Genomic DNA, 22,281 nt, shown 5'->3' on the forward strand with positions numbered 1-22,281 from the left:
GGACAGGTGGGTGTCTAGATAGAGGGAGGGCTAGCTAGCTAGAGAAATGGATGGAGGGAGAGAGCGAGATGGATGGGAGGGTGGATGGATGGATGCTAGAAAAATGGATGGAGAGAGATGGCTAGATGGATGTGAGGGATGGATAAAGAAATATGGATGGATGGAGACAGGAGAATGAATGGATGAACAGGTAGAGGGATGAACAGCTAGGGAAATGGATGGGTCAAAAGATGACTGGAAGGCCGGGTGGATGCAGGGATGAGCAGGTGGCTAGAGAGACAAGGGGATGGACCGACAGATGGACAGATAAATTGACAGATGGATAGACAGCAAGAAACAGAGTGATGGATGGAAGGATGGATGGATGGATGGATGGATAACGGGATGGGAAGGAGGGACAGAGTTGGGCAACAGGATGCACAGATAATAGGGATACACAGATAGCTGGGAAAATGAATAAGGAAATAGATAGATAGATAGATAGATAGATAGATAGATAGATAGATAGATAGATAGATAGATAGATAGATAGATAGAAATGCAGACTTTGCCCAGCTCCACCTGCCCTCACTCAGGCAGCAGTGTGTGTGTGGGGGGGTGGGAGGGGGTAAGTTCCAGGCCCTTCGCCAGCCTGGAACCATATGTGGACATCTGCCACACACAAAAGGGGCTGAAGTTAACCGTAGCCAGGTCCCTTGGCAAAGATTGGCCCCGTGGGTTCTATCTCCCAGTTCCTGGACTCCACTGCCCATCCCCAGAGGGCTTGTGCAAGTCAGGACATGCAGGGTCTGCTGGAGAACCTCCCCCACCCCAAGGGGCATTCGGAGTGACCCAGATAAAAGTCAAATGAACATCCTGAGGTTGGGGCCCTGTCATGCCGGATGCAACCCAGATACACAGTGACCGAGATCAGGGTCTTGTTGTGCTCGGCAATGCACTTGGAGTCATTCCCTGCCCTGTAGAGCCCATTTACAGATGGGGAAACTGAAGTACCAGCAGGGGAAGTCACTTTCTCTCATGTGGGGCCTGTAGCAGGACTGCAAATGGAACCCAGGAGTCCTGAGCCCCCTCGAGCTGGCTGCCAGACTCCGGGACAGAGGCATTTGGCTGCAGGTTTCAGGCGAGGCTCAGCATCGCCCTGATGGGTCGACTGGCAGGGCCGTTAAGACAGGGTGGGGGAAGGGAACGTGGGGCTCATCCTCCCCCAACCAGCAGCGTGGTACTGGCTATAGGATGGCCCCAGGAGTCCACCCCCCTGCCGCACAATGAGCACGTAAGGGGAGAGAGCGCAGGGGAAGGAGCCAGTTGGCTCTGGAACCTGAGGGGGTCACCGATCTCTCTGGGGGGCTGGGAAGTGAGGGTCCCAGCCCCTGGTTCTGCAGCTGGCTGGGGGAACCAAGGAATGTAAATGTCCTGGAGTGACCAGTGCCAGGCTCAGAGCCTCGGGGTACCTGGCATGGGCAGCAGGGGAGCTGCCCACAGGCCCAAGTGCACGGCTGAGAATGGGCAGAGCTCAGCACCCGCCCCGGGGGGTAGGGGAGATGGAGGAAGGGGACCTCCCAAGAGCCACTCACCTGTGGAGATGGGGCGTCGCACTGTGGGGGGAAGGAGAGAGGGCTGAGACTGATGGGAGAGGGAGATGCCACAGGAACCCACCTCCCCCCCCAGAGATGGCCCAGAGGACCCAGCCCCACCCATAGCCCTGCCCCGAGACACTGCCCATGGACTCTGTCCCACCTCACAGACCCTGTCCCACACACCCTTCCACCCAGAGACACCCCTACACACGGACCCTGGCCCACTCCATGGACCCTGCTCTACATACCCCTCACCCCAGAGACCACCATACACAGATTCTGACCCACTCCACGGACCCTGCCCCACACACCCCTCACCCCAGAGACCCACACACACGGACCCTGGCCCACCCCACAGACCCTGCCCCCCCACAGCTCTCCCCAGAGACCCACACACACACAGACCCCAGCCCACCCCATGGACACTGCCCCATACACCCCTTATCCCAGAGACCTGCCTACACACAGACCCTGGCCCACCCCACAGATCCTGCCCCACACACCCCTCTCCCCAGAGACCCCCACATATATACCTGGCCCACTCCATTGACCCTGCCCAATGCACCTCTGTCCCCACAGACCTACACACATGGCTGCTGACCCACCCCACAGATCCTGGCCCCAGGGCCAATCAGAGGGGGGGCCAGGAGAGTCAATTGGCCTGGGCCTCAAGCTCAAAGGGGGCCTCAAATGTAGACACTTGTTAATTTTTTGGCATTTGATAAGTTTTGCAGCTTATTTTTATGCGCATCCCTATTGGACCAAAATGTGACACACTCTCTCAGCTTAGAGCTGCAAATTTAAGCAAATAAGAGATGTGATTTGGTAAAAGACATAATTTTTTGTTAACTGATATAGACTTTGTCATATTAAAGAGTTTAAAATGTTCATAAATATTAATAAAAATATATTGGTTCTGATGGCACAAATTAGACCGTGATGAACATGTCCTCTCAGATCAGCTGATTATATAAACAAACCACTACTAGTGGCTGGTGCTAGATCAAGTGCATGTTGAAAGGTGGAGAATTGTTACATTTTAGTGTCTTTATAGTTTTACATCTAGTTGCCTAAGGAATTATTTATGTGTGAGAATTCCTCATTATTATCTTCATATAGTAGCTAAAAGAGGTGACTGGTTGGTTGGTTGGTTGACCCCTAGCTCAGTAGCTTGGTCATCATCATAGGCTTTCATAGTCTATAGGCCCAGATTCAAGGTGAAAATTTGTGACAGTCTTGTACAGTGAGTTTCGTGAGGGCACACATTTGAAATTTTTGTACGTTATTCCACTGTCTGTATCCATGTCTGTGTTTACTATATACATGTCATCCCTTTGTCTTCAGCTCAGCCTGTTATATTATACCTTGCATGCTTGAGTTTTGATTCAGTGATAAGGATAATAACTTGTCTGACTGTTTCATTTTGTGTTCTTAATTAGTATTTCTTCGTTTTAAGTCTTTTAAGCATTTGTGTACCATTCAGCATTTATGTACATGTTTACAATAGAAGATTTCAAGTGTAGATAAGATACTTATTTACAGCAGACTATTTCAAGTATGGATAGGTTATATATTGACCAGATAAATCACTATGAAGAGGAGATTTGAAAGTGGTGCAAGCAAGAGACAGTGAAAACAACTGAGTGACACAGCAGCTAAGAGCTCAAAGCCAATAACTTCATTTCTCAAATCACTGGAAAACACACCTTACCCAACAAAACAATGCTACAGATAATGAAAACTCTGCAACTGCAATAGGTGTTATTTCAGTGCCAATACCTGAACATGAAGACAGTAGTCAAGAAGGAGATGTGCCAACAGTAACAGATGCAGCAGAAGATCCTGTGTATGATCAAGAAACTCAACAGCAACAGAAAGATGTAGATCTTATGCAGCAAGAGCAATTCCTGAGTACTACAGGTTTGACTATGACTGACATTGGAATTAGTGACAAGAGCAATGCTGCCCAAATGCAATCTTTTCTTCAAATTAGTTGTTTTGAAATTCCAAGTAACATTCCACAAGATGCTGATAATCATGCTTTCCCTACTCGTCTTCTGACAAAAACTCTTCCAAATAGTAAGACCTGCACAGGAGACTGGTTATGCTGGAGTACGGAAAAACAATCTCTGTACTGTGCACCCAGCTTCATTTTGAACAAAAGTGCTGCAAATGCATTAGTTCTCTCTGATCAATCGGGATGGAGCATCAGCAGAGGTTGGAGGAAGTTGAAAGGCCGAATACCATCACATGAGAGTTCAATGTCACACAAAGAAAACTATGTTGCATGGAAATCAGCCAGCAGGGCAGCAGCATCCGAAAGTTCAGTTGAGAATTTACTCTTGACTGAACTCTCTACAGAAACTAAAAACTGGAAAAAACTTCTTGAGCGCATCCTGAATGTCATCCTTTTTCTTTCTGAGCAGGGATTGGCTTTCTTTGGTTCCAGTCAAGGTATTGGTGATCATGCAAATGGAAACTTTCCAGGCATAGTTGAGCTCCTCAGCAAATATGACCCACTTTTATCAGAGCATGTTAAACGTGTTCAAGAATCGCAAGAGAGTCAAAAGCGCATGCAAGTCCATTATCTCTCCACACGCAGACAAAATGAGTTTATTGAGCTATGTCTGTCATTTGTACAAACAACAATTTTGATGATATTCAAAATGCCAAGTATTTTCAATCATTGTTGATGCCACTCCAGATTGTTCTCACAAGGAACGGATGACTATGGTTATTTGATATATTAAGATTGTAGACAGCTCAAAATTTTCAATTGAAGAAAGGTTTATTTTGTTTGATAATTTCACGAGAAAAACTGGAAAAGAAATTGCTGCTCGAGTACTAGCAATTCTAGAAGGTTTTAAGTTAGATTTTCAAGTCTGCACTGGTCAAGCCTATGACAATGGATCTAATATGGCTGGGAAGTACAAAGGTGTACAAGCAGTTCTGCTTGAGCATACTTCAAACTGTATTTTCTCCAGCTGTAGAAACCACACACTAAACCTTGTAGGTGTTGACTGTGCTGAATCATGCAAGGAGGCAATTACTTTGGAACTGTTCAGCAAATGTACAATCTCTTCAGTAGCAGTCCACAGAGGTGGGAAATTCTGAAGCAATATCTTTCTATTTCACTGCATGTGATGTCCAAAACTAGATGGTCTGCAAGGATTGATGGCATTCAGCGAGTTGCGCAGCATTTGAATTCAGTGAGAAAGGATTTAAATGAGCTTGAATCTCTCAATCTAACTGAACAAGCTCAAACTGAACTTCAGTCTATTCAGAAGCATATGTCCAAATTTGAATACATTCTGGTGTCATCTTTGTGAAGGAAGCTACTTACAATGATCCACTAAACTAATCTGGTAATTGAAGCACGCAATGCTGCACTTGATGTTGAGAGCGATAACATTATCAATGACATTCAACAGATTTGTGAACAATGGGATGTGATCCTGACTGAGTCCAGATTAGTAACACAGAATATTGGCATTTCATATGAGTTCTTCACCGATTGCAACTTATCTACTGAATCTGATGCCAAGCAACATTATAGGGTCAATGTCTCCCCTGTCATCATTGACTCTATTCAATGAGGTCTTACACGTTGATTTGAGTCACTGCGACTAATTTGTACCTTTTTGGGTTTCTGTGGCAGTTCAACAGACTGAGTAATGAAGATCTACTTTCTGCAGCTGAACAATTTCAACAACAATACAACAAAGAAATCTCAAAAGATCTCAGTGACGAGGTCATCTTCCTCAGACGAGTATATTCCACAAACTTTAAATTGGATTGCAAGCCAAAGGAATTGCTTCAAGAAATACTCGAACCTGGAGTCTCTGGGGTGTTTCCTAATATCACAATTGCATTGCGTATTTTTGTCAGTTTGCCTGCATCATGGCTTCAGGTGAACTCACCTTCCACGTGTTGAAGCAGGTAAAGAACTACCACCATTCAACTATGGGACAAGAGCGTTTCAATGGGCTCGCCATGCTTAATATCAACTGTGACATTACATGAGAGCTAGATTTTTCCTCAGTAATTAGTGCATTTGCACAGACAAAGGCTAGAAAAGCATTTGTTAAATAAAAAATGTTCAAAAATTATGTCTCATTCTTTTTTTGGTGCCTTATTTTGTTTTCATGTGTCATCATTTTTTAATTTTTATTATGGCTAGGGGCCTCAAAAGCTGGAAATTGGCCAGGGCCTCTCTGGACCTCTGAGAGGGCCTGCCTGCCCCACACACCCCTCTCCCCACAGATCCACACACACAGACCCTGCCCCACCCCATGGACCCTGCTCCACACATCCCTCTCCCCAGAGACCCCCACATATGGACGCTGCCCCACACACCCCTCTCCCCATAGACCCCCACACATAGCTTCTGGGCTGCCAAATGGACCCTGCCCTACATACCCCTCACCCCAGAGACCCCCCCTGCCACATAGACCCTGCCCTAGAGACATCTCATATAGATACTGTCCCACCCCACGGACCCTGGCCCACACACCCCTCACTCCAGAGACCCCCACACACAGACCCTGGCCCACCCCACAAACCCTGCCCCACACTCCCCTCTCTTCAGAGACCCTCACACACGGACCCTGCCCCACCCCATGGACCCTGCCCGACATGTCCCTCACCCCAGAGACCCCCCACACACATAGACCCTGCCCCAGAGACATCTCCCATAGACACTGGTCCACCCCACGGACCCTGGCCCACACACTCCTCTCTCCAGAGACCCTCACATGGACCCTGCCCCACACACCCCTCTCTCCAGACACCCACACACATGGACCCTGCCTCACTCACCCCAGACATGCCCCTAAGGGGCCCCCTCTGTTCACCTCCCCCCTGTGCCCTGACTCACGTTCACAGATAGGTTTGGGGAAGCTCCAGCGCCCCACCTTGGTGCAGTTGCTGCGGGCACTACCCACCAGGCGGAAGCCAGGGTTGCAATGATACTCCACCCAGGTGCCCTCCACGGGCACCCGCTCCATGCCACGTGGCACCGCCTGCCCGTTCTCCAGGCTCAGGTGTATCTTGGGACAGGTCCGCACTGTCGGGGTGGGGGATGGTCAGAGCCAGAGCCCCACCCCCTAAGACACCCCACCCTCGGCCTGGGTTGGAGCCAGTGCCTCCGAGAAGGGAAAGGCCCTGGGCCCCATTCCCCACCCCCTGAGCTGTCCCGCCCTGGGGCCAGATTGGAGCTGGTGACTCCTAGAGGGGAAAGGCCCCGTGCACCATTCCCTGCTCCCCAGAGCCAGCCAGCCCCTGCCTTGGGGCCAGATGGGAGCCGGCACCCCCTAGAGGGGAAAGGCCTTTTGCCCCATTCCCTGCCCCCTGAGCCAGCCAGTCCCCCAGCCTGGGGCCAGATGGGAGCCAATGCCTCCTAGAGGGGAAAGGCCCCATGCTCCATTCCCTGCCACACCCCCTGCCCCCGCAAGCCAGCCAGTCAGTCCCTGCCATGGGCCTGGGTTGGACACAGCACTCCCTGGAGGGGAAAGGCCCTGTGCCCCATTCCCTATCCCCTCTGAGCCAGCCAATCCACCCACCCTGGGGTCAGATTGGAGCTGGTGCCCCTTAGGGTGGAAAGGCCCTGTGTCCCATCCCCAGGTGGGCATGGGGGCCGGTGGTGACTCACGGCAGCGGCTGGCATGGCCCATCTCAGTCCAGGTCCCGTTGGGCAGACACTTGCGCACTTTGGGCCCCACGATCTCACGGTCAGGCCGGCACACATACTCAATCTCATAGTCGAAGGGCAGGAAGCGCACTGTCTGCACCTGGTCTGGGGTGAGGCCCCGGTACCGGATCCCCCCGTCCCGTGGTGGGTGGATGATCTCACAGCCTGGGGGGCGCAGAGCGGGGCACCGTCAGGTTGGGGGGCCTCCGGCTGAGCTGGGGGGACAGGAGTGGGGTGGGTGGGGGAAGAGCAAGTGTGTGTGCAGGGGGAGGCATCCTCGCACATGTATACTTTTGTTGGGTTCCCCATGCGTCGCCAAGTGTGTGTGAGCGCATGCATGCGTGTGCTCAGAGGAGAGGAGTGCAGAGCTGAGCGTGTCTGCGTGCACACGGGGGTACACGTTGGGGTATACATGGGAGTCTGGGGGGGGCTCCTTGGGGACTGAGCACCGCTGGCACGAGGAGGCCCTGGCATAGATTATGGGGTTTTCGGGGGGTGGGGTGAGCAGAGAAGCCTGGTGGGTCTGACCTAGCATGCGAGGCTGGAGGCGGAGCTTACCTGTCGTGCTGTTGAGTCCCAGTGCCCCAGAGCCAGGATCTGGAATTAGCACAGCGCTCAACAGCAGGAGCAGCATCTGCAGGGGTGGAGGAAAAAGGCAATGAGAATGGGGATGGGGATACAACCTTCCCCCACATGATTACACAGAGGGCCAACTGCCACAGGGTTATGACAAGGCAAGAACCCAGGAGTCCTTGCTCCCAAAGACCTTACTCCTGCTCTAACCCCCTAGACCTCATTGCCCTCCCAGAACCAGTAGGGAACCCAGGAGTCCTGGCTCCCAGCCCCCCTGCTCTAACCCACTAGATCACACTCCTCCCCACAGAGCCAGGGGTAAGAACATGAGAACGGCCAGACTGGACCAAAATAAGGGTCCATCTAGCCCAGTATCCTGTCTTCCAACGGCCAGTGCCAGGGGCCCCAGAGAGAATGAACAGAACAGGCAATCATCGAATGATCCATCCCCTGTCGTCCATTCCCAGCTTCCGGCCAACAGAGGCTAGGGACACCATCCCTGCCCATCCTGGCTAATAGCCATTGATGGACCTGTCCTCCATGAATGTATCTAGTTCTTTTTTGAACCTTGTTATAGTTTTGGCCTTCACAACAGCCTCTGGCAAAGAGTTCCACAAGTTGACTGTGCGTTGTGTGAAGAAACACTTCCTTTTGTTTGTTTTAAACCTCCTGCCTATTCATTCCACCAAGTGACACTAGCTTTTGTGTTATGTGATGGGGTAAATAACACTTCCTTATTTACTTTCTCCACACCCATCATGATTTTACAGATCCCTGTCATATACACTGTATACATTGGGTCACCCTTGTTCACATGCTTCCTGACCCCCTTAAAAAATTTTAGTAGATTGGTGAGGCATGATTTCCCTGGACAAAAGCCATGTTGACTCTTCCCCAACGAGTCATGTTCATCTGTGTGTCTGGCAGTTCTGTTCTTTACTATAGTTTCAACCAATTTGCCTGGTACTGAGGTTAGGCTCACTGGCCTGTAATTACCAGATCACCTCTGGAGCCTTTCTGAAAGACCACAGCTAGATAGGACCAGGAGTCCTGGCTCCCAGCCCGCCTTCTCTAACCACTAGACCCCACTCCCAGGTCTTTAAAAAGGTCTGAATGACGCAGTAAGCACCACAGAGGGAAAGGCTAAAGATTCTGGGCATAATGGCAGAGTTAGAGAATAAGCTCCGGAAGATCCTGTGAATACCTACAATATTCCTGGTCCCCAGCGCCCCCATGTGGCCATTACATAGGAATAGCTGCCCCCACTGCTGATCCCCACCCCCTATATGCCCACTACAAGGGAAGAGCTGTCCCTGTCCCTGAGCCTACCATATCCAATCAGTGCCCCTCCTGTCAGTTTGTGAATTGGATCTAGTGGGTGAGACCCAGGACGTCTTAGAGCCAGGACTCCTGGGTTCTAGCTCTGGCTCTTTGGAGGGGAGTGTGGTCTAGTGGTTGGGGGGAGGGGTACTTGCCAGAGTATCCCAAATGTCTGTGGCAGTGATAATGTGTGATATGCCCTGTCCCAGCAAGAACAGAGACAGCAGTAACCACAAAGGCTGCTGAGGGTGACATACACAAACACACAAAGCGCATGGCTTGTTCCCTCCCACTGGGGCAGCCGGGAGGGACATGCACACACACACACACACACACACACACACACACACACACACACACACACACACACACACACAGCAGGACTCATTCTACAGGAGGGACAGACACATGCTGAGTAAATCTCATTGCCTCTGTGATGAAGTGGGACTGTTCTTAATGTTTCCTCTGAATACTATAAGGATGCCTCAGTTTTTCCTATGCATTTCTTAAGTCTCTAGGTGGTGGGATAAGGGTGTAAAAAGAAAAGGAGTACTTGTGGCACCTTAGAGACTAACTTATTTATTTGAGCATAAGCTTTCGTGAGCTACAGCTCACTTCATCGATGAAGTGAGCTGTAGCTCACGAAAGCTTATGCTCAAATAAATTGGTTAGTCTCTAAGGTGCCACAAGTACTCCTTTTCTTTTTGCGAATACAGACTAACACGGCTGTTACTCTGAAACCTGCTCACAGAGAGGAGACTTCACCAGAGTCCTGACTGGCTTTGTAGGGAGTAGTTCCAGAGCATCGCCCGGGGACTCCGTGACAACTGGTGGTAGCGGTGGGATGCACTGCACCCCGTGAACGGTGCTTCCTGCAGTAAGTGACTGGGGAGCAGTAAAAAGCGGGATTGATGAGGACCAGGCATGCTGAAGGCTCAGAGAGGAGCGGTTTTGGGGAGCTGGTAACCCCTGGGAGTGTGTGACCAGTGAGAAGGACTTTTGCAGTAAGAGGGTCCCCTGGGGATTGCAGCAAGTGGTCCCAGGGGCGGAGGAGTCTGCAGCTCGACCCTGGCAAAGAGGTGGTGACCTCGAGAAGGGCTAGCACACGAGGGGTTCTCCCTTGAAACCATGGGGAGCTGAGAGCACACAGGCCTGTGAGTCCGCAACAACTTGGGAACAGTGGAGTGATGGCCTGTCACCATCTTCTTAAGAAGGACATTGTAACCCCGTGCAAAAAGAGAGGGTTACACATTGGAAAGTTCACCAAAGCACAGTTAATTGTGCAGCTGGAGGATGATGACCACTCTAAGGAGCAGATTCCTGACCCAAATGGGGCTACAGCAGGATCTGGGAGCAGCTGGAGTGGTAGCCAGGCATCCCCAAGACTCCTGTCCCGACCAGATGGGGGTCTTCATGATTGGGTTCCCCAGCAGGGGATCAGAGACGGATGGGATTGGAGCTGAGTCCGAGAGAGCAAGAGACAGCGAGAGCCCAAGAAAGAACTGCAGAAGCAGCAGCAGCATGAACTGGCGATGGTGGAGCGGAGAGGCACAGGAGACTTCCTAGGGGTGAGTGGGGATAGACCCTGGAGTGCCAGTTCTGCAGGGAACCTCGAGAATTGCTGCCCCTGGTTAAGGAGGTGGAGGGATGTGGATGCCCACCTCACTGCCTTTGAGCAGGCTGGCGATTTGAACCAGGGAGACACTGCAGAAAAGCCCTGGTATCTAGCTCCCTTGCTGAGAGAACTGTTGTCAGGCCCCGGGTGGTGCAGCCTCAGACGCTGAGGGGCTGTGTGTCCTAGGGATGGAACCATTCACCCTGCCTATGGCCCAGATCCCTGTGCAGACCCAGGAGGGGTTGGGCTGGCTGGTTGTTGGGGTTCTCCAGGATATCAGCTGTGACCTCCTGTTGGGGGGTGACGGTGTCTCTTTGGGACAGGATCCAGGCCCTGCTCCTGTAATGGCTGAGGGTTTGAATTTGAATCCAGGGAACCAATCGGCTGAAACAGAAATGGTCAGTGAAAATGCAGATGACCTGGCTGGCACGGGGTGGGGAGGAGCTGCTAGGCTCAGACTACCTCTGAATACTATAAGGAGCCTGAGTGAGTGTCTGATTGGCTGCTAGCCTGCAGGGGGCGGGCAGTAGGGTGTCTGTTTGTTTGCGACAGGGAAGCCTGGCTGTTTAAAAATAGCCAGAGCTTCGCGAACCAGCTGAGCGGCGGAGAACCAGCTGAGCAGCGGGGACAGCAGAGCAGCACACAGCAGGAGTTTGCCTGGGAGTTCGCCTGGAGGGAGCCCAGTGAGGCTTACGTCTTGCAAACTGCTCTGAGGAAGCTGATAGTAGGAAGGTGATATGGAAGGGGGGGGTTCAGCTGTTGTGACCTGCACTGGATGTGCCATGTTTGTCTTTCTTCCACAGGACAGAAGCGACTTTGTCTGTACAAAGTGCAAGCTGGTCTCCATATTGGATGAGAAGATTGAAGGTCTGGAGCAACAGATAACAACCCTGCGTTGCATACGGGAAACTGAGGATTTCCTGGACGAAACTCAGGATAGGCTTCTAGGGGCACAAAGCTCTACAGATATAGAGCAGGTTGCACAGAGGAGCCAAGAGGCTAGTGAAGAAGCTTGGCAACATGTGACCTCCAGAAGAGGTAAGCGGAATGTCCGGGTTCCAGTAACACAGACACAGGTAACTAACCGCTTTCATGTTCTCTCCACAGGTATCGTTGCGGAGAGTGGACCAGATGATATGTCTGGGGCGAGAAAGCAGAAGGAGACTCCGCTGGTTGGAAGGCATGAGATGTGCTGTCCTGAGGTTGGGGGTTCCACGACCACCACCCCCAAGAGGAGAAGGCGGGTGGTGGTGGTCGGGGACTCTCTCCTCCGGGGGACTGAGTCATCTATCTGCCGCCCTGACCGGGAAAACCGAGAAGTCTGCTGCTTGCCAGGGGCTAAGATTCGTGATGTGACGGTGAGACTGCCGAGACTCATCAAGCCCTCGGATCGCTACCCCTTCCTGCTTCTCCACGTGGGCACCAATGATACTGCCAAGCATGACCTTGAGCGGATCACTGCGGACTATGTGGCTCTAGGAAGAAGAATAAAGGAGTTGGAGGCGCAAGTGGTGTTCTCGTCCATCCTCCCCGTGGAAGGAAAAGGCCTAGGTAGGGAGCGTCGAATCGTGGAAGTCAACGAATGGCTACGCAGATGGTGTCGGAGAGAAGGCTTTGGTTTCTTTGACCATGGGATGGTGTTCCATGAAGGAGGAGTGCTGGGTAGAGACGGGCTCCATCTTACGAAGAGAGGGAAGAGCATCTTTGCCAGCAGGCTGGCTAACCTAGTGAGGAGGGCTTTAAACTAGGTTCACCGGGGGAAGGAGACCAAAGCCCTGAGGTAAGTGGGAAAGCGGGATAGTGGGAGGAAGCACAGGCAGGAATGTCTGTGAGGGGAGGGCTCCTGCCTCATAATGGCAATGAGGGGCGATCAACAGGTTATCTCAAGTGCTTATATACAAATGCACAAAGCCTTGGAAACAAGCAGGGAGAACTGGAGGTCCTGGTGATGTCAAGGAACTATGACGTGATCGGAATAACAGAGACTTGGTGGGATAACTCATATGACTGGAGTACTGTCATGGATGGTTATAAACTGTTCAGGAAGGACAGGCAGGGCAGAAAAGGTGGGGGAGTAGCACTGTATGTAAGGGAGCAGTATGACTGCTCAGAGCTCCGGTACGAAACTGCAGAAAAACCTGAGTGTCTCTGGATTAAGTTTAGAAGTGTGTGCAACAAGAGTGATGTAGTGGTGGGAGTCTGCTATAGACCACCGGACCAGGGGGATGAGGTGGATGAGGCTTTCTTCCGGCAGCTCACGGAAGCTACTAGATCGCATGCCCTGATTCTCATGGGTGACTTTAATTTTCCTGATATCTGCTGGGAGAGCAATACAGCGGTGCATAGACAATCCAGGAAGTTTTTGGAAAGCGTAGGGGACAATTTCCTGGCGCAAGTGCTAGAGGAGCCAACTAGGGGGGGTGCTTTTCTTGACCTGCTGCTCACAAACCGGGTAGAATTAGTGGGGGAAGCAAAAGTGGATGGGAATCTGGGAGGCAGTGACCATGAGTTGGTTGAGTTCAGGATCCTGACGCAGGGAACAAAGGTAAGTAGCAGGATACGGAACCTGGACTTCAGGAAAGCAGACTTCGACTCCCTCAGGGAACGGATGGCCAGGATCCCCTGGGGGACTAACTTGAAGGGGAAAGGAGTCCAGGAGAGCTGGCTGTATTTCAAGGAATCCCTGTTGAGGTTACAGGGACAAACCATCCCGATGAGTCGAAAGAATAGTAAATATGGCAGGCGACCAACTTGGCTTAATGGTGAAATCCTAGCGGATCTTAAACATAAAAAAGAAGCTTACAAGAAGTGGAAGGTTGGACATATGACCAGGGAAGAGTATAAAAATATTGCTCGGGCATGTAGGAATGTTATCAGGAGGGCCAAATCGCACCTGGAGCTGCAGCTAGCCAGAGATGTCAAGAGTAACAAGAAGGGTTTCTTCAGGTATGTTGGCAACAAGAAGAAAGCCAAGGAATGTGTGGGCCCCTTACTGAATGAGGGAGGCAACCTAGTGACAGAGGATGTGGAAAAAGCTAATGTACTCAATGCTTTTTTTGCCTCTGTTTTCACTAACAAGGTCAGCTCCCAGACTGCTGCGCTGGGCATCACAAAATGCGGAAGAGATGGCCAGCCCTCTGTGGAGATAGAGGCGGTTAGGGACTATTTAGAAAAGCTGGACGTGCACAAGTCCATGGGGCCGGACGAGTTGCATCCGAGAGTGCTGAAGGAATTGGCGGCTGTGATTGCAGAGCCACTGGCCATTATCTTTGAAAACTCGTGGCGAACCGGGGAAGTCCCGGATGACTGGAAAAAGGCTAATGTAGTGCCAATCTTTAAAAAAGGGAAGAAGGAAGATCCTGGGAACTACAGGCCAGTCAGCCTCACCTCAGTCCCTGGAAAAATCATGGAGCAGGTCCTCAAAGAATCAATCCTGAAGCACTTGCATGAGAGGAAAGTGATCAGGAACAGCCAGCATGGATTCACCAAGGGAAGGTCATGCCTGACTAATCTAATCGCCTTTTATGATGAGATTACTGGTTCTGTGGATGAAGGGAAAGCAGTGGATGTATTGTTTCTTGACTTTAGCAAAGCTTTTGACACGGTCTCCCATAGTATTCTTGTCAGCAAGTTAAGGAAGTATGGGCTGGATGAATGCACCATAAGGTGGGTAGAAAGCTGGCTAAATTGTCGGGCTCAACGGGTAGTGATCAATGGCTCCATGTCTAGTTGGCAGCCGGTATCAAGTGGAGTGCCCCAGGGGTCGGTCCTGGGGCCGGTTTTATTCAATATCTTCATAAATGATCTGGAGGATGGTGTGGATTGCACTCTCAGCAAATTTGCGGATGATACTAAACTGGGAGGAGTGGTAGATACGCTGGAGGGGAGGGATAGGATACAGAAGGACCTAGACCAATTGGAAGATTGGGCCAAAAGGAATCTGATGAGGTTCAATAAGGATAAGTGCAGGGTCCTGCACTTAGGACGGAAGAACCCAATGCACAGCTACAGACTAGGGACCGAATGGCTAGGCAGCAGTTCTGCAGAAAAGGACCTAGGGGTGACAGTGGACGAGAAGCTGGATATGAGTCAGCAGTGTGCCCTTGTTGCCAAGAAGGCCAATGGCATTTTGGGATGTATAAGTAGGGGCATAGCGAGCAGATCGAGGGACGTGATCGTTCCCCTCTATTCGACATTGGTGAGGCCTCATCTGGAGTACTGTGTCCAGTTTTGGGCCCCACACTTCAAGAAGGATGTGGATAAATTGGAGAGAGTCCAGCGAAGGGCAACAAAAATGATTAGGGGACTGGAACACATGAGTTATGAGGAGAGGCTGAGGGAGCTGGGATTGTTTAGCCTGCAGAAGAGAAGAATGAGGGGGGATTTGATAGCTGCTTTCAACTACCTGAAAGGGGGTTCCAAAGAGGATGGCTCTAGACTGTTCTCAATGGTAGCAGATGACAGAACGAGGAGTAATGGTCTCAAGTTGCAGTGGGGGAGGTTTAGATTGGATATTAGGAAAAACTTTTTCACTAAGAGGGTGGTGAAACACTGGAATGCGTTACCTAGGGAGGTGGTAGAATCTCCTTCCTTAGAGGTTTTTAAGGTCAGGCTTGACAAAGCCCTGGCTGGGATGATTTAACTGGGAATTGGTCCTGCTTTGAGCAGGGGGTTGGACTAGATGACCTTCTGGGGTCCCTTCCAACCCTGATATTCTATGATTCTCTATGATTCTACCTGCCTGCCTGTAAGCAGACCCCTGGGACTGGGTGGGGCAAAGAGATGTTCCCTGCCCCACTGCACACTGGAGAAGGGGCTCACACTGGCTCTGTTGCTGTAAGGAGAGCAGAGAGCTCGCTGTCTGCCCCCACTGGGACAGCAAGGAGAGCGCTGAGCAAGGCGGGAGATAAGACCCCAGCTGAGTGGGTGGGGACACAGGCAGGGCAGGACGACTGCCAACCAGGTTTTCCTGGTCCAGACAAGCTGCTGGGAAGTGATCCCATGGCAGGGAAGGGGGCTCTGGATATAGTGGGGCCCCTTAGCAAGGCGAGTGATGGATTTCACCAACTGCTACCCAGGGGTGGGGGATCTGCCCTCCACTGAGGCAGACACACTGCTGACCATCTTCAGCAAAGAAGGGGTCCCCAGCGAGGTCCTTACAGACCAGGGGTCAAATTTCATGTCAGCTCGGCTCCAAGGCTTGCAGGAGAAATGTGGGGTCTGGCCCTGGACCTCTACATATCACCCTCAGTCCAACGGGCTGATGAAGAGGATCAGAGATTGGCCCATTCTCCAGACCAAGAAACAGGTCCAGGCCTTTATAGGGATGGCGAGGTACTACTGGGTGTTTGTACCCCACTTTAGCTCCCTAGCTACTCCCATCACTGAGCTATGTAAGAAGGAGAAGCCAGACGAGGTGGTCTGGACTGAGCAGCGCCAGAGGGCTCTCTGTGCATGGAAGGAGGCTCTAATCCAGGGCCCGGTAAATCTGGTAAACCCGGACAGTGCCATGCCCTTTACAGTGTTAACCGACGCCTCAGACGCAAGGCTGGGCACAATGCTAATGCAGGTCGATGTTAAGGTGGGGAGACACCCCATTGAGTGCCCAAGCAAGAAGCTGCTGCCCCAGGAGCAGAACTATATGGCCATAAAGAAGAAATGCCTGGCCATGATGCGGGCCCTTAAAAAGCTGCAGCCGTATCTATCTGGGTGGTGTTTTGCAGTGTATACTGACCCCTCTGCCCTGAAAATGGCTGCATCCAATGAAAGGGGCTGATGCCAAGCAGTGGATGACAGAGACACCTGGTCAAAGGGTGGCCAAGGTCAAGATGGGGGCTGTTAACCAAGAGAGCTCAAATCACAGCCCTCCAAACTGGACAGCTGGGAGAAGACCCAATCTCAGTTTGAACCCCAGGGGTTTTGGGATGGCAAAAGGGCATGGGCCGCATAAACCTTCCCACACGCCACGCCAGCAAGTGCCATCAAGCACACCCGACCCAAGGAAGCGTGTAAAACTGGAAGGGCCTGGTGTAACTCCCCCCAAGGAATGAGAGAGATGCTGGAGCATCCATGGGAACGTTGGTGGGTTCGAACTTTCCCCAGGTCACTGGCCAAAGTGACCTCACTCAGTTCGGTCACGAAGGGGGGACAGATGTGACGAAGTGGGACTGTTCTCAGTGTTTCCTCTGAATACTGTAGGGGTGCCCCAGTTTCCCCTATGCATTTCTTAAGTCTCTAGGTGGTGGGATAAGGGTGTGTAATTGTTGCAGAGCAAAGGGCCAGTGTACATAAATGGCCGACACTCTGTTCTCTGGCAATGGATGGCCTGGGCCCTTACCCCCTGCAAGGTGATAGCTAAAGGTGTTGGAGAACAAAGGAATCAGGAGACCTCCTGGCCTGGGAAAGGGACAAAGCCCAGAGGAGGAGAGGCTGGAGGGTGAGTCAGTTTGGGGCTGGCTGGGGATGTGGAGTGAATTGCAGACGTGGTTGTCTGGCTCACTGCCCCCCAAAATGGACCCAGCTGAGGGGCCCTGTTCTCTGTACCTACAAGCTCTGTTTTAGACCGTGTTCCTGTCATCTAATAAACCTCTGTTTTACTGTCTGGCTAAGAGTCACGTCTGACTGCGGAGTTGGGGTGCAGGACCCTCTGGCTTCCCCAGGACTCCGCCTGGGCAGACTCACTGTGGGCAGCGCTCGGAGGGGCAGAGGATGCTGAATGCTCCAAGGTCAGATCCAGGAAGGTGGAAGTTGTGTGAGCTTCTTGCCCTGAAGACAGTCTGCTCACAGAGAGGAGACTTCACCAGAGTCCTGACTGGCTTTGTAGGGAGTAGTTCCAGAGCATCGCCCGGGGACCCTGTGACAGCCTCCAGCAGGGGACAGCAGACACACACAATGCAGGGCTCATCCCCTCCAGCAGGGGGGCACACATGCCCCCGCCTTTGCCAATGCACAGCAGCAGCACTCATCTTCTCCAGAAGGGACACACACAAACAGAGTACAGGACTCATCTCATCCAGCGGGGGCAGCAGGAATTCACATAGACAACCCATGCCAGCGGAGGGTAAGCAGCAGCGTCACTTTCTGCACACACACACACACACCCTCAGAAGTATCAGAGGGTAGCTGTGTTACTCTGTATCCATAAAAACAATGAGGAGTCCGGTGGCACCTTAAAGACTTAAGAGATTTATTTGGGCATATGCTTTCATGAGTAAAAACCCCACTTCAGATGCATGGAGTGAAAATTACAGATACAGGCATAAATATACCTGTACATGAAGAGAAGGGAGTTACCTTACAAGTGGAGAACTAGTGCTGACAAAGCCAATTCAGTCAATTCTACAACCTATCCTGGAAAACAATACCTCACTTTCACAGACCTTGGGAGACAGGCCAGTCCTCGCTTACAGACAGCCCCCCAGCCTGAAGCAAATACTCACCAGCAACCACACACCACACCACAGAAACACTAACCCAGGAACCAATCCCTGTAACAAACCCCATTGCCAACTCTGTCCCCATATCTACTCTAGCGACACCATCAGAGGACCCAACCACATGAGCTATACCATCAGGGGCTCATTCACCTGCACATCTACTAATGTGATATATGCCATCATGTGCCAGCAATGCCCCTCTGCCATGGACATTGGCCAAACCAGACAGTCTCTATGTAAAAGAATAAATGGACACAAATCTGACATCAGGAATGGTAACGTATAAAAGCCAGTAGGAGAACACTTCAATCTCCCTGGACATTCAATAACAGATTCAAAAGTAGCCATCCTTCAACAAAAAAAAACTTTGAAAACAGACTTCAAAGAGAAACTGCAGGGCTACAATTCATTTGCAAACTTAACATCATTAATTTGGGCTTGAATAGGGACTGGGAGTGGCTGCCTCACTACAAAAGCAATTTTTCCTCTCTTGGTATTGACACCTCCTCCTCAGTTATTGGGAGTGGATCACATCCACCCTGAGTGAATTGGTCTTGTCAGCACTGGTTCTCCACTTGTAAGGTAACTTCCTTCTCTTCATGTGTCAGTATATTTATGCCTGTATCTGTAATTTTCACTCCATGCATCTGAAGAAGTGGTGTTTTTTACCCATGAAAGCTCATGCCCAAATAAATCTCTTAGTCTTTAAGGTGCCACCGGACACTCAGAAGGACTCCTCTCTTCCAGCAGGGACACACACACAGAGTACATGACTTATCTCATCCAGCAGGGGGCAGCAGGGATGGACACACACACACACACACACACACACACACACACACACACACACACAGCAGGACTCATTCTACAGGAGGGACAAACACATGCTGAGTAAATCTCATTGCCTCCAGCAGGGGGCAGCAGAAACACACACACACAACACACACACACAGAGTATACGATTCATCTCGTCCAACAGGGGGAGCAACCCATGCCAGCAGAGGACAGGCAGCAGCGTTACTTTCTGCGCGCGCACACACACACACACACACACACAGAGCAGCAGTACTCCTCTCATCCAGCAGGGGGAAGCAGGGACGGACAGACAGACAGACAGGCACACCCCAGGACTCATTCCCTCCAGCAGGGAGCAGCAGGGACAGCCCCGAGCCAGCCCTCCCTGGGGCGGACTGGCGCAGTCCCTCCATACCTTGCGGCAGGCGTGTGGTGGGCAGTGCCAGCCTGTTCTCTTTCGCAGCCTAGGGCTGGATCCGTACACAGGGCAATCGCTCAACACCGCAGCACCCACCAACCAGACCTGAAAGCTGGAAACACAAAAACCCCTCTTAGAAATGACCTGGCCTCCCCCCCACCTGCTCCACCAGCCCCCCAGAAATGGCTTCCCCAACCCCTGCATATTTCACCACATGGCCTCCTTTGGGGTTGGGTGCAAAGTGAGCAATATCCCTGAGGGGGCGGGATCAGCCCAGGGTATTTGGACCCCCCACTACCTGCACTACCTTCACACATGGCCCAGCCACTAGCCTGAGCTCACACTGTGTGAGCCTGGGGCACAGCCGCACTGGCTCCTAGATGATGGGGCGGCGGTGGTGAACACTCTGAGGGTCGCTGCCCAGAGCTGGCTGCAACAGCCCAACACATGGCCACATCACAACCAGAGGGGGCCCAATGACTGTAAGATGGGGGGATCCCAAGCTTTTCCTGCTGGGCGCAATGAGCCTGTGGAACCCACTGCCACAGGACACAGCCGAGGCCAAGAGCTGGGCAGGAGTCCATGGGTGACGGGCAGGTTCCTCAGAGGGCAACATGTGGCATGACCTGCAGGAATGAGCACAACATTTGGAGAAGGGTGGTGAGACTCCTGCTTCAGGAGCCCAGCGTGGGGGCAGGTTACGCCCAGTGGCTGCTGTGGGTTCTCACACCAAAGGCAGAAACATTCAGCCAGCTCTAATCAGAGGCCCTCTGGAGACTGCAGAGACAGCCTGCAAGGGGCACTCCCCCCATTTCACAGCGGGGGAAACTGAGGCACAGCGACTCAGAAAATCCATAGCAGAACCCAGGCCACCTGCTGCCCCAGTCCTCGCTCTAACCACTAAATCTCCTCTGCTCTTCCCGAGCCAGGGACAGAACCCAGGAGTCCTGCCCCCCATCCACCCTGTGTTACAGCGCACACCCAGAGAGGTTGCTGGTTTGTTGTTCCCCATTACCATGGCAATGGGGGCTTCCCCTGTGCAGCCCAGCCCAGCATGCGCCCCAGGCCTGTGGATGAACCACGGGCAGGCCGAGGGCTGTTTAGCCCAGGCAGCAGAGGCATGTGCCCTTTGCCTTATGGGAATCCTGGGAGCTGGGTGGGCCCAAGCCGCCCACTTCTGAAAGGCGCCTCCCCCAGCCTCGCAGGAGGGACCACTGGACCCGGGAATCAGATGAAGACAGGACACAACTAATTAAAAAACAGGGTCCGGAGTGGTGGTCAGAGGTTCAAAACAAGGGTACTGGGCGGGGACACCGAGCAGAGGACCCCGGACAGCGCCCACTGCTCCTCAAAGGCGTCTCAGGAGCCAGTGGACGCGGCCCAGTGGAACTCTGCCCGGAGGCGAGACGAGGGAGGAATGGAAATAGGCCCCACAGTCGCAGCATGCCCCCTCATCCAGCATCCTCCTCCTGGTGTTATAGGTGGAGACTTTGGCCAGAGCCAGGAGGAAGTTGACGAGTAGGTCTCGCCACTTCATGGGGCCACGGATAGGCTGTGCGAAAATGAACAGGTGTGGGCGAAAGGTGTGCCCTACGCTGCTGAGGGCACAGGCCCCAGCCAAGCAGGCAACCTGCTGGGCTGCGGACATGGGGCCCCCTGGTACTTCAGAGCAGCCAGCTCTGGAGAGCTGGGGAGAGCCAGGCAGGGGAGCTGGGGGGGAACCAGGGCAGGGGACCTGTGGGGAGCCAGGCAGGGGAGCAGGGGGGGAGTCTGGCAGGGGAGCCAAAGGGGAGTTGGGCACAGGAGCCAGGGGGAGCCAGGCAGGGGAACCGGGGGTGGGGAGCCATTCAGGGGAACCGGGGGGAGTGAGGCAGGGGAGCTAGGGGGGAGCCAGGCAGGGGAGCTGGGGATTAGGGTGGGAAGCAGCAGGCAACCGAAACCCTGCTGGGTTCATCAGGGTGGCACACGACTCGGCCAGCCGTCCTGGGCCAGCACGACAGCTGCAGTGCTACAGTCACACCAGTAGAGGGAGCCACCAGGGCATCTGGGGCAGCCAGGTGGCCCTGGGCTGAATGCAGGGCTGGGAATTGAAGGCTGGGCTCCCGCCAGCATCGCAGCTGGGTAGCAGGCTGAGGCCAGTGCAGGCTGAACCCTGGTTCCAGGGGGAATATAACCCCCCAGGATCTCAGCAGCGGCCCCACCTAGCACAGGGATGAGCTGGGCTGGTGCAGCAAGGAGTGACGTGCTGAACTGTGGCGACTGCTGGGATGGTGCTGGCTGCCTGCCAAGCTGGACGCAGCTGGCCAGGGAGGAGCAGTCCACGCTGTGCTCTTGCTCTGGCTGGCTCTGTGCTGTGGTGGATCCAGGGCGGGGTGCTGAGGGGCTGGGCAGTGAAGCAGTTAATGCCACGGGGCCGGGCCCAGGGCGAGAGAAGAAAGGTCAGACACTGCACAGGAAATCCCAGAGCCCGGATGGGTGTGGCCTGCAGCGGGTCAGCCCCAGCATTTATTATTGATACCACACCATGGCTGGGTGGGGCCCAGCCTGGAATGCAGGGTACCTTGGCCAGGCTTTCAGCTCAGCTGGCCCATCTAGGAGTCAATCCGGAGTCACCCCTGACTGAAATGGGGGTAGGGCCGGGCTCTGAGCTCAGCAAGGGTGACCAGATAGCAAGTGTGAAAAATCAGGACAGGGTGTGGGGGGTAATAGGCACCTATATAAGACAAAGACCCAAATATGGAGACAGTCCCTATAAAATCAGGACATCTGATCACCCTAAGTTCAGCTCCCAGGAGTTAATCCAGAGTCACACAAACACACACTGTACACACCACACACACTCCCACAGCTGAGGGGGG

The 22,281-nt window shown here is 52.7% G+C and overlaps 1 protein-coding gene across 3 annotated transcripts in view; it reads right to left on the reverse strand.

The window, feature by feature from the left end:
• GABBR1 (gamma-aminobutyric acid type B receptor subunit 1) overlaps positions 1-22,281 on the reverse strand; it is a 68,822-nt gene that overhangs the window by 43,001 nt on the left and 3,540 nt on the right. For all 3 annotated transcript variants that reach the window (XM_073311979.2, XM_073311978.2, XM_073311980.2), the window contains exons 2-6: positions 19,421-19,535; positions 7,825-7,900; positions 7,228-7,431; positions 6,454-6,642; positions 1,575-1,595 (exon numbers count right to left, since the gene is read on the reverse strand). In XM_073311979.2, the coding sequence (XP_073168080.1) occupies positions 1,575-1,595; positions 6,454-6,642; positions 7,228-7,431; positions 7,825-7,900 (490 nt within the window). In that variant the 5' untranslated portion in view covers positions 19,421-19,535. The remainder of the gene's footprint in view (positions 1-1,574; positions 1,596-6,453; positions 6,643-7,227; positions 7,432-7,824; positions 7,901-19,420; positions 19,536-22,281) is intronic.

The sequence above is a fragment of the Lepidochelys kempii genome, chromosome 14 (genome assembly GCF_965140285.1).
Source record: "Lepidochelys kempii isolate rLepKem1 chromosome 14, rLepKem1.hap1, whole genome shotgun sequence".
Lineage (NCBI taxonomy): Eukaryota > Metazoa > Chordata > Testudines > Cheloniidae > Lepidochelys > Lepidochelys kempii.